The 12,504-nt window shown below is 38.9% G+C and overlaps 1 protein-coding gene across 1 annotated transcript in view; it reads left to right on the top strand.

The window, feature by feature from the left end:
• The window catches only part of PIK3R3 (phosphoinositide-3-kinase regulatory subunit 3), a 168,123-nt gene that overhangs the window by 130,963 nt on the left and 24,656 nt on the right, over positions 1-12,504 (top strand). The window contains exons 6-7 of the mRNA XM_023554692.2: positions 1,105-1,247; positions 3,460-3,636. Coding sequence (XP_023410460.2) covers positions 1,105-1,247; positions 3,460-3,636 — 320 coding nt within the window. The remainder of the gene's footprint in view (positions 1-1,104; positions 1,248-3,459; positions 3,637-12,504) is intronic.

The following is a 12,504-nucleotide window of genomic DNA, read 5'->3' as shown; positions in this document are numbered from 1 at the left end:
AAGGAGCAGTCAAGAAATCAAAAGATGCATTGCGTTGGGCAAGTCTGCTGCAAAGGATTTCTTTAAAGTGTTGAAAAGCAAAGATGTCACCTTGAAAACTAAGGTGCATCTTATCAAAGTCATGGTATTTTCAGTCACGTCATATGCATGTGAAAGCTGGACAGTGAATAGGGAAGACCAAAGAAGAATTGACACCTTTGAATTATGGTGTTGGCGAAGAATATTGAATATATCATGGACTGTCAAAGAATGAACAAATCTACCTTGGAAGAAGTACAACCAGAATGCGCCTTAGAAGCAAGGATGGTGAGACTGTGTCTTACATACTTTGGACATGTTGTCAGGAGGCCCTGGAGAAGGACATCATGCTTGGTAAAGTACAGGATCAACAGAAAAGAGAAAGACCCTCAATGAGATGGCTTGACACAGTGGCTGCAACAGTGGGCTCAAGCATAACAATGATTGTAAGGATGGTGCAGGATCAGGCAGTGATTTGTTCTGTTGTGCATAGGGTCGCTATGTCGGAACCGGCTCGGACAGCACCTAACAACAAGAACAACAATTTGCTTTGCGGAGTTTTTTAGCTTTTCATCTTGCTCTTCTTAGTTTATCTACCTTTAGCAGCTATTCTTCCCTTTTTCATTGTATGTTTCTCATCTGCCTTGGGTTTTAAGACCATTCTTGAGAAAAGAAAGTAAGAATTATTAGATTCTACAGGACTCTTCTGGGATTGAGGCTTTGCACTTTGGGGTGTGGACTTCTTGGCTCCATCCCTTCACTTCTTCAGTACCTTTTGGGGATCAGCATTATAATAGTCGATGCAGGCAGAACCTGGACATTGTCTTCAAGGAGTTTAGGACCAGTCTCTTTCGGCAGTTTAGTGGCCTCTCTCTTGGCTATATATCTCAGGCAATGGTTCTTTTTCTTTTTTAAGCTTTTGAATTATGTATTTTGTGTAAAAGTAATAGGGGTGGGGGCTAAATAAAGGGTCTTAATTGGGTCTTACATGGCATCTTAAGTTGTAAGATTTGTTTTAAAACCAAGGTTACAAGAAAAAATAAACAAAGATAATAAAGTATATCTTTTCTTTTTTCTCTCCTGTAGGAAATACAGATGAAGAGGACTGCAGTTGAAGCTTTTAATGAAACAATTAAAATATTTGAAGAACAGTGTCACACACAAGAACAACATAGCAAAGAATATATTGAGCGATTTCGCAGAGAGGGGAATGAAAAGGAGATTGAACGGTAAGTCTACCTAATGCCTCCAAGTGCACCAGTGAGACAAGACTTCTTTTCTTCCCCAGCAATTCCTGTCTTACCTGCTTTTACCTCCTCACACTGCGCAGTCCTGCTGTATATGAACTACCTGTTCCTGCTAATGGCACCATACTGAACTGTCTCTCTGTCCTGTACCCCTTCATTCCCTGAAATTGTTAACTCTTGCTCATCCTCAGCTTAGATATGACTTTTTCCAGAAAATCTTCCCTGATTCCCCAGGACTGATTTAGGAGATTTCTTTCTGTACCCTTGCAGTATCTGGGACTGATCCTAGCATGGCCTTTATAGAATGTCATGTCCACCAAACTGTGAGCTCATTGCAGGAAAACCAGCCTGGCTGTTGCAGGTAGCTGCAGTGATTGTGGCCATCAGGGTAAAAGATGTCAAGGGCCTGAACCAAAGAAGTGGTAGGAAAGGAGGGGAAATGAACAGAAATGCTGAGGACTTGATACCTGATCGGACATGGTAGGAGTAGGAGAAGCTAAAGATTGTTTCTAGATTTCTGGTGTCCATGACTGGGGGTGATGTTACTCCCTAAAATAGGAAGTACATGATGAGAGTTCAGGATTGGATCTGATGAGCCTGAGGTTCCTATGAGAATCCAGATGGACCTGTCTGGGAGGCAGGCAGCTGCTTATGTGGATTTGCAACTCTAAGGATAGAAAAAGGGTTTTGGAGGTATAAATGTTAGATGCTAAGAATGAGATTACACAGAGTAAGCAGCATGAGAAGTAATTATTGAATATGGAAACTAAAATGATATTGGTAGCCTTGATTCAAGCAATTTTAGTGGAGTATTAGAAGACTGAGCTAGATGTTAGTGAGTTGAGAAGTGAAGAGGAATGAAAAGGTAGAGAATAAGTAAAAATAAATCATATGCAATGAAACAGCAAAATTATTTCTAATATTAGCACCATACAGTGTTAGTAAATCTCTCTGTACATAAGTGCAGGGCTAAGTGCTGTGAAGCAATGTAGCTTAATGGTTAAAACCATGTGTTTGAATTCTGTACAGGTCATTTACAAGCTGGTGACCTTAGGCGAGTTACTTAACCTACCTGAGCCTCAGTTTGCTCCTCTATAAACTATGGATGATACCTCATTGGCATGCTGTGAGAATAAATGAAATATATATGTTCTGGAACATGGTAGGCCCTCAATAAATGGTAATTACTATTATTAATAATGAAGAAGTGTAAAAAAGCTTTTAGGTTAGTTGTAGAGGAAGGTAAGTGTGGTGAAGTTTTAATAGTAATATAAAATCTTATATTACTGAGTGACAAATGAACAATGTGGACGGTTATTGCTACACAGAGCAGAGGGAAGCTTTGTGTGCTGGAAAAGCTTATAGCCTATTTGCTTTAGACAAACGTTGAGTACTTACCAAGATGTGCCAAGTACTGTTCTAGTCCCTTTACAAGTATTATCACATTTAATTCACACAACGTCCCAGTGAAGTAGGTACTGTTGTAGGTACTTACTTTAAACACATGAGCAAACGAAGACACAGTGAAGTTAAATGATTTGCTCAAAGCCATGGTAAATAAGAGAAGGTGCAGGAATTCAAACCTAGGGGGGCTGACTCTAGAGCTATTGCTGTGTTACCTCTTGAATATCATACATATAACTTTACTTGTTCAGTCATGACTGGACCCAGGGCCTAAGCAGGGCCATTGGAATTCCCTCTCACACTCTGTCTTTTGGTCTGTTTTTAGCTGTGTTGGCTTTATCCTTCTCTGTGAGGTGGCAGTATGGCTGCCGGGAGTCCCAGAATCACATGTTCACAACTTAGTAACTTCAGTGCAAAAGAGTATCTCTATTTATTTATAATGTTGTTGTTGTATGCCATCGAGTCTAGAATTGACTCTCATCGGGAAAGCTTGGTTCTTATGTCCGTTCCTGAACCAGTCACTGTGGCCTAAGGGTAGGGATGAGAAAGAATGGAATACTCTTACGGACCAGGCTGGGGTATATTGCATCCACCCTTGATCTGAAGTGGTGCAGGAAACCCTGCCTGTAAGGAAAATCATTAAGATACTAGTACCAGAGAGCAGGAATGGTTACTGGGCAGGCAAAAACATCAGATGTCTACCACATCTGATATTAGGACAATGTTCAAACTGTAGGATTATTCTGCTTAGTTGTTGTTTTAGCCTTAATAATGTCAAATCTTTTTGCAGAATTATGATGAATTACGACAAATTGAAATCACGTCTGGGTGAGATACATGATAGCAAAATGCGTCTAGAGCAGGATTTGAAGAAACAAGCTTTGGACAACCGGGAAATAGATAAAAAAATGAATAGTATCAAACCTGACCTGATCCAGCTGCGCAAGATCCGAGATCAGCACCTTGTGTAAGTAGCCTGGGCCAGTGTGGGGAGGGAACTACTAATACAAGATTACTAGTGGCACTAGATGTATCAGAGTTGGAAGAAGATATTTTTAATTGAGAACTGGCCATTGAGATTATAAGAGCTTAGGAAAGCAGCCCTGCTAGTAGTAGGGGGTATCAGAGTTTACCTAAAGTCAATGTGTAGGGCAAGCCAGGATGTAGAGCTCTAACCCATACAAATGCCTTAGAAATCTCAGAGAATGGGTGTAGCATGAGCAAAGTGATACAGCTTAAAAAGTGTGGATTTACGTTTGACTGAAACGTCAGTTCCCCCATGCATCTGTCAGTTTGTTGTACTGTGGGGGCTTGCACGTTGCATGTTGCTGTGATACTGGAAGCTATGCTTCCAGACTAAGACAGACTAGGAAGAAGGACCTGGTGGTCCACTTCTGAAAAAAATTAGCCAGTGAAAACCATATGAATAGCAGCGGAACACTGATACAGTGTCAGAAGATGAATCCCTCAGGTTGGAAGGCATTCAAAGTCCATTGGGGAATAGCTGCCTCCTCAAAGTAGAGTTGACCTTAATGATGTGGATGGAGTCAAGCTTTCAAGACCTTCATTTGCTGATGGGGCACTACTCAAAATAAGAAGAAACAGCTGCAAACATCTATTAATAATTGGAACCTAGAATATATGAAGTATGAATCCAGGAAAATTGGAAATTGTCAGAAATGAAATGGAATGCATAAACATCGATATCCTAGACATTAGTGAGCTGAAATGGACTGATATTGGCCATTTTGAGCCAGACAATCATATGGTCTACTATGCTGAGGATGACTAAAGAGGAATGGTGTCCCATTCGTTGTCAAAAACAACATTTCAAAATCTATCCTGAAGTACAACTCTGTGAGTGGTAGGATAGCATCCACATGCCTACAAGCTTAATACAATTATTATTCATATTTATGCACCAACCACTAAAGCCAAAAATGAAGAAATTGAAGATTTTTACCACCTTCTACAGTCTGAAATTGATTAAACATGCAGTCAAGATGGATTGATAATTACTGGCCATTGGAATACAAAAGTTGGAAACAAAGAAGAAGGAACAGTAGTTGGAAAATATGGCCTTGGTGATAGAAACAATGCCCGAGATCACATGATAGAATTTTGCAAGACCCACGACTGCTTCATTGCAAATACTTTTTTTCAACAGCATGAGTAACAAATATACACGTGGACTTCTAACAGAATAAGAGGATACTGTGTGGTTTAAAGTCAGGAAAGGTATGCATCAGGGTTGTATCCTTTCACCATACCTATTCAATCTGTATACGGAGCAGATAATCCAAGAAGCTGGACTGTATGAGGAAGAACGGGACATCAGGATTGGAGGAAGACTCATTAACAACCTTGCTTGCTGAAAGTGAAGAGGACTTGAAGCACTTACTGATGAAGATGAAAAACCACAGCCTTCCGTATGTGTTACACCTCAACATAAAGAAAACAAAAATCCTCACAACTGGACCGATAAGCAACATCACAATAAACGGGGAAAAGATTGAGGTCAAGGATTTCATTTTACTTGGATCCACAATCAACACCCACGGAAGCAGCAATCAAGAAATCAAATGACGCATTGCACTGAGCAAATCTGCTGCAAAAGACCTCTTTAAAGTGTTGAAAAGCAAAGATGTCACCTTGAAGACTAAGTTGCACCAGACCCAAGCCATGGTGTTTTCAGTCGCCTCCTATGCATGTCTTAGCTGGATGACGAATAAGGAAGACTGAAGAAGAATTGACACCTTTGAATTGTGGTGTTGATGAAGAATATTGACTATACCATGGAGCTCCAAAAGAATGAACAAATCTGTCTTGGAAAAACCAACCAAAATGCTCCTTAGAAGCAAGGATGGCGAGACTGCATCTTACGTACTTTGGACATGTTGTCAGGTGGTAAAGAAGGACAGCAAAAAAGAGGAAGACCCTCAATAAGATGGATTGACGCAGTGGCTGCAGCCGTGGGCTCAAGCATAACAATGATTGTGAGGATGGTGCAGGACTGTGCAGTGTTCCATTGTACATAGGGTCACTATGTCGGAATCCACTCAGTTGCACCTAACAACAACAAAAGGCATAAATGAGTGTGGCAAGTCCGACCTTGAAAGTTCCTTTTTTTTTTTTTAATTTTATGTGCTTTAAGTGAAAGTTTACAGAGCAAATTAGTTTCTCATTCAAAAATTTATGCATTAATTGTTTTGTGACATTGGTTGCAATCCCTGCCATGTGTCAGCACTGTCTCCCTTTCCACCCTGGGTTCCTTGTTTCCGTTTGTCCAATTTTCCTGTTCCTTCCTGCCCTCTCCTTTTTGCTTTTGGGCAAGTGTTGCCCATTTTGTCTTGTGTACTTGATTGATCAAAGAAGCATGTTCCTTATGCATGTTGTTTACTTTATAGCCCTGTCTAATCTTTGACTGAAAGGTGAACTTAGGGAATGGCTTCAGTTCTGAGTTAGAAGGGTGTCTGGGGCCATAGTCTTGGGGTTCCTCCAGTTTCTGTCAGACCAGTAAGTCTGGTCTCTTTTTTTGTGAATTTGAATTTTGTTCTATATTTTTCTCCTGCTCTGTCTGGGGCCCTCTATTGTGATCCCAGTCAGAACTGTTGTTAGTGGTAGCTGGGCACCATCTAGTTCTTCTGGGCTCAGGCTGCTGGAGGTTGTGGTACTTGTGGTCCATTAATTCTTTGAAGTAGTATTTCCCTTGTGTCTTTGGTTTTCTTCATCATCCTTTGCTCTGGATGGGATGGAACCAATAGAGATATCTTAGATGGCTGCTTGCAAGCTTTTAAGACCCCAGACACTACTCACCAAAGTAGGATGTAGAACATTTTCTTTATGAACTATGTTATGCCAATTGACCTAAATGTTCCCTGAGACCATGGTCCCCCACCCTTAGCCCCAGTAACTCAGTCCCTCAAGGTGTTCGGATGTATCTAGGAAGCTTCTATGACTGTGTCCACTTTGTGCTCTATTTATATATGAATATACATGCTGTACTTACAAATATGTATGTGAAAATATCCGCAACCTAACCTATATATGTACATTGGTATTTATTTTTTATACACCTATATATATACCTTCCTTCCCCTATTCAGCATACATATCTGCCTGTGTGTCTGTGGGTAAGTTATCATTTGTTTATTTTACTGTTGTAGGGTTGTGTATGCTGTAGTATTTACTGTGGTTGTCTCTTCTCCCTCCCTCCCTTTGTGTGCCTCTGAGTGTCTTCCTTTGCTTTGGTCAGGTTGTGCTGACTTCCCCTATAGTGTGTATTCTCTTTCCCTTTGGGAAAGTTAACACTTATCTGCTATCTAATGATTTCCCCTCCCCAGCCCTCCCCTTCCTCCTAACCATGAAAGATTGTTTCTTTCTCTGTGTAAAACTTTTCTTGAGGTTTTTATAATAGTGGCCTTATACAGTATTTGTCCTTTTGTGATAGACTTATTTCCCTCAGCATAATGCCCTGCAGATTAATTCATGTTGTGAAATACTTCATGAATTCTTCATTGTTCTTTATTGTTGCATATGTACCATTGTGCGTATGTACCATAATTTGTTTATCCATTTATCAGTTGATGGGCAGTTAGGTTCTTTTGATCTTTTTGCTGTTGTGAGTAATGCTGCCACAATGAACATGGATGTGCGTATGTCTGTTTGTGTGACGGCTCTTATTTCTCTAGGATATATTCCTAGGAGTCGGATTGCTGGATTGTATATTTCTAGCTTTTGAAGAAAGTGCCATATCATTTTCCAAAGTGCTTGTACTATTTTACATTCCTACCAGCAGCATATGAGAGTTCCAGCCTCCCCACAACCTTGCCAGCATTTATTGTTTTCTGTATTTTTGATCAGTGAGATGGTATTTCATCGTGGTTTTGATTTGCATCTCTCATGGCTCATGATCCCAAACATTTTTTCATGTGTTTGTTGACTGCCTGAGTGTCCTCTTTGGTGAAGTGTCTGTTCATGCCCTTTGCCCATCTTGTGATCGGGTTGCTTGTCTTCTTGTTGTTTATTTATTGAAGTTTTCTGTGTGTTTTAGAGATTAAACCTTTATCAGATATGTTGTTGCCAAAGATTTTTCCCAGTCTGTAGATTTTGTTTTTACTGTCTTGGTAAAGTCTTTTGGTGAGTATAAGTATTTAATTTTTAGGAGGTCCCAGTTACCTAATTTATCTTCTGGAGTTTGTACATTTTTAGTTATGTTTGATATTCTATTTATGCCATAAACTAGGGCCCCAAGTATTGTCCCTATGTGTTTTTTCATGACCTTTATAGTTTTAGGTTTTACCTTTAGGACTTTGATCCATTTTGAGTTAGTTTTTGTTTGTGAGGTGAGGTATGTATCCTGTTTAATTTTTCTGCAAATGGATATCAAGTTTTGCCAGCACCGTTTGTTGAAGAGATTATCTCTTCCCCATTTAATGAACTTCAACCCCCTTGTTGAAGATGATGCATCCATGGGTGAATGGATTTATTTCTGGGTTCTCAATTCTGTTCCATTGGTCTCCATGTCTGTTGTACCAGTACCAGGCTGTTTTTTTTTCCCTTCTTCTTCTTTTTTTTTTTTAATAATTTTTATTGTGTTTTAAGTGGAAGCTTACAAATCAAGTCAGTCTCCCACACAAAAACCTATACACACCTTGCTATATACTCCCAATTACTCTCCCCCTAATGAGACAGCCCGCTCCCTCCCTCCACTCTCTCTTTTCGTGTCCATTTTGCCAGCTTCTAACCCCCTCCACCCTCTCATCTCCCCTCCAGGCAGGAGATGCCAACATAGTCTCAAGTGTCCACCTGATCCAAGAAGCTCACTCCTCACCAGCATCCCTCTCTAACCCATTGTCCAGTCCAATCCATGTCTGAAGAGTTGGCTTTGGGAATGGTTCCTGTCCTGGGCAAACAGGAGGTCTGGGGGCCATGACTGCCAGGGTCCTTCTAGTCTCAGTGAGACCATTAAGTCTGGTCTTATGAGAATTTGGGGTCTGCATCCCACTGCTGTCCTGCTCCCTCAGGGGTTCTCTGTTGTGTTCCCTAGTACCAGGCTGTTTTGACTACTGTAGCTGTATAGTAGGTTCTGAGATAGGGTAGTGTGAGGCCTCCTATTTTGTTCTTTTTCATTAATGTTGTACTTATCTGGGAACTTTTTCCTTTCCATATCAAGTTGGTGATTAGTTTTTCCATTTCATTAAAGAATGTTGTTGGAATTTGGATTGGGATTGCATTGTATCTATAGATTGCTTTGGGTAGTATTGACATTTTCACAGTGTTAAGTCTTCCTATACATGAGCCTGGTATGTTTTTCCATTTATGAAGGTCTCTTGGTTTCTTGCAGTAGCATTTTCTGGTTTTCTTTGTATAAGTCTTTTAAATCCCTAGTTAGGTTTATTCCTGTGTATTTTGTCTTTTAAGGGGTATTATAAATGTATTGTTTTCCTGATTTCCTTTTCAGAGTTCTCTTTGTTAGTGTAGAGGAATGTGACTGATTTTTGTATGTTGTTCTTATACCCTGCTACTTTACTGAATCCTTCTATTAGTTCCAGTATCTTTCTTGTGGATTATCTGGAATTTTTTATGTATAGGGTCATACTGTTTGGGAATAAGGATAGTTTCCCACACAGTATGATTCCTTGCCAATTTGGATGCCCTTTGTTACCCTTTCTTATCTTATTGCTCTATCTAGGACTTCTAGTACAATGTTGAATAAGAGTGGTGATAAAGGGCATCCTTGTCTTGTTCCTGTTCTAAGGGGGAATGGGTTCAGTCTCTCTCCATTGGGAATAGTGTTGGCCATTGGTTTTATGTATATGCTGTTAATTATGTTGAGGAATTTCCCTTCTATTCCTGTTTTGGTGAGAGTTTTTGTCAGAAATGGGTGTTGGACTTTATCAGTTGCCTTTTCTGCATTGGTTGAGATGATCACGTGATTCTTTTCCTTTGTTTTATTTATATGGTAAATTATGTTGATTGATTTTTCTAATGTTGAACTATCTTTGCATACCTGGTGTGAATCCTACTTGGTCATGATGTATTATTTTTTTTGATATACTGTTGAAGTCTGTTGGCTGGAATTTTGTTGAGAATGTTTTCATTAATGTTCATGAGGGATATTGGTCTATAATTTCCTTGTTTTGTGTGTGTGGTATTTTTGCCTGGCTTTTTTTTTTTTTTGGTATTAGAGTTGTGCTGGCTTCATAGAATGAATTCAGGAGTATTCTTTCCTTTTCTATATTCTGGAATAGTTTGACTAGTATTAGTGTCAGCTCTTCTCTCAATGTTGGGACAGTTCTCCAGTGAAACCGTCTGGGCCAGGGCTTTCATTGTTTGTAGTTTTTTCCTGACCTCTTTAATTTCTTCTCTTGTTATGGGTCTGTTCAGATTTTCTACCTCAGTTTGTGTTGTTAGTTTGGGTAGGTAGTGTGTTTCTAGGAATTTGTCTGTTTCCTCTGGGTTTTCAAATTTGTTGGAGTATAATTTTTGTAGCATTCTTTTATGATCCTTTTTGTTTTAGATGGTTTTGTTGTGATGTCACCCGTCTCATTTCTTATTTGGATTATTTACATCTGCTTATTTTTTCTTTTGTCAGTTTCGCCAGCGGTTTGTCAATATTACTGAACCTTTCAAAGAACCAACTTCTGGTATTGTTGATTATTTCAATTATTTTTCATTTCATTTATTTTTGCTCTAATCTTTGTTGTTTCCTTTCTTCTAGTGGTTATGGGCTTCTTTTGCTGCTCTTTCTCTATTTGTTCAAGTTGTAGGGTTAAGGTATTGATTTTGGCCCTTCTTTTTGGAAGTGTGCATTTGTAGGTATAAATTGGCCTCTGAGCACTGCTTTTGCTGTGTCTGAAAGGTTTGGGTATGCTGTATTTTCGTTCTTGTTTGATTTTAGGAAATTTTTTTTTTTTTTTCATTTCTTCTGTTACCCAGTGGTTTTTAGGCATGGTGTTGTTCAGTTTCCAAGTATTTGATTTTTTTTTCCCCTTGTTCTTCCTGTTACTGATTTCTAATTTTATAATGTTGTGATCTGAGAAGATGCTTTATACTATTTCAGTATTTTTTAATTTATTGAGGCACGCTTTGTTGTCTGTTGTAGAGAATGGTCCATTTGCGCTGGAGAAGAATGCCTACTACATTGCTGTTGGGTGGAGTGTTCTGTATATGTCTGTGAGGTCAAGTTGGTTGATTGTGTTATTTAGATCTTCTGTATCTTTGTTGAAGTTTATTTCTAGTTGTTCTGTCCATCGTTGAAAGTGGTGTGTGAAAGTCTCCTACTATTATTGTAGAACTGTTTCTTTTTTCATTTCTGTTAGGGTTTGGTTTATGTATTTTGGAGCTCTGTCATTGGTGCTAGATACTTATTATGATTATGTCCCCTTGGTTGGTTGGTCCCGTAATAATTATATAATGTCCTTCTTTTTCTCTTATGATGAAGGTTGATTTAAAGTCTATTTTATCAGAGATTAATCTTGCCACTCCTGCTCTTTTTTCGTTTTGTTTGCTTGATTTTTTTTTTTTTTCCCCATCCTTTGGTTTTTAATCTCTTTGTCTTTGTGCCTATGGTGTGTCTCTTGTAGGCAATGTATTAATGAGTAATTTTTTTTATCCACACTGCCACTGTCTGTCTCTTGACTGGTGCATTTAATCCGTTTACATTCAGTATGATTTATCAACACGTATGAATGTACTGCTGTCATTTTCAGCGAAAAGGAGGAAGACCCTCAACGAGATGAATTGACATAGTGGTTGCAACAATGGGCTTACACATAGCAACAATTGTGAGGATGGTGCAGGACTGGGCAGTGTTTTGTTCTGTTGTACATAGGGCTACTATGAGTTAGAACCAACTCAACACCTAACAACAACATTTTGTTGTGTTTTTTTTTTTTTTTTTTACCCTGTGATGACAGTTTCTTTGTTCAGCTTAATTTTCTGTGCTGAGTTCTTTTTGGTCATGAATTGTCTTTTCATTTCCTTTGTTTTTGTTGATTTTGTGTTTACTGGGTCTTTTTGATATTCTTTATTTTAATGGGTAGGTTTGTTAATTTACTTTGTCGTTTATGTGAGGTTTACCTTCATCATCCTGTGTTTAAAACAGTCTGTAGTTTTTAGATATTACCTTGACTTCCTTTCCATATGGAAGTTCTGTAACTACACCATTTGTTCCCCCTTTTCATTTTAAAGTTGTCATTGATTTCAGATTGACATATCTGAATGTTCCCTGTTTTCAGTTCTTTAGATTTACTTTACTTTTGAGATTTCTCTACCTGGTTTGGCATCTTGGTGATGCCATTGTGTAGCTTACTCTCAGGTTGTTATCTGCTGTCATTGGTTCTCTATCTGAAGGAGTCCCTTTAATATTCCTTGTAAGGATGGTGTGGTTTTTACAAGTTTAATTTGTTTATTTGGGAATGTCCTAATTTCACCATCGTATTTGAGAGACTTTTGCTGGGTATATGATTCTTGGTTGGCAGTTCATTCAGGGTATTGTATGTGTCATCCCATTGCCTTCTTGCTTGCATGGTCTCTGCTGAGAAATCAGAGCTTTGTCTTATTGGAATCCCTTTGTGGGTGATATTTTCTTTTTCCTAAGCTGCTCTCAGAATTCTTAATCTTTGGACTTGGAAAATTTGATTATGATATGTCATAATGACTTTCAAATGTCATAGTGACTTTCTTTTGGGGTCTATCCTGTGTGGGGTTGATTGAGCTTCATGGATGAACATTTTCTCATTTTTCATGATATTGGGAAAGTTTTCTTCCAGCAAATCTTCAAAAATCCTCTCTGTGGTTTTTTTTGTCTCCTCCTGTTCTGGGATTCCCA

This window comes from Loxodonta africana, chromosome 3, assembly GCF_030014295.1.
Source record: "Loxodonta africana isolate mLoxAfr1 chromosome 3, mLoxAfr1.hap2, whole genome shotgun sequence".
In the NCBI taxonomy this organism is placed as follows: domain Eukaryota; kingdom Metazoa; phylum Chordata; class Mammalia; order Proboscidea; family Elephantidae; genus Loxodonta; species Loxodonta africana.
The sequence above is the reverse complement of the archived record's forward strand: the minus strand, read 5'-3'. Positions and strand labels throughout refer to the sequence as shown.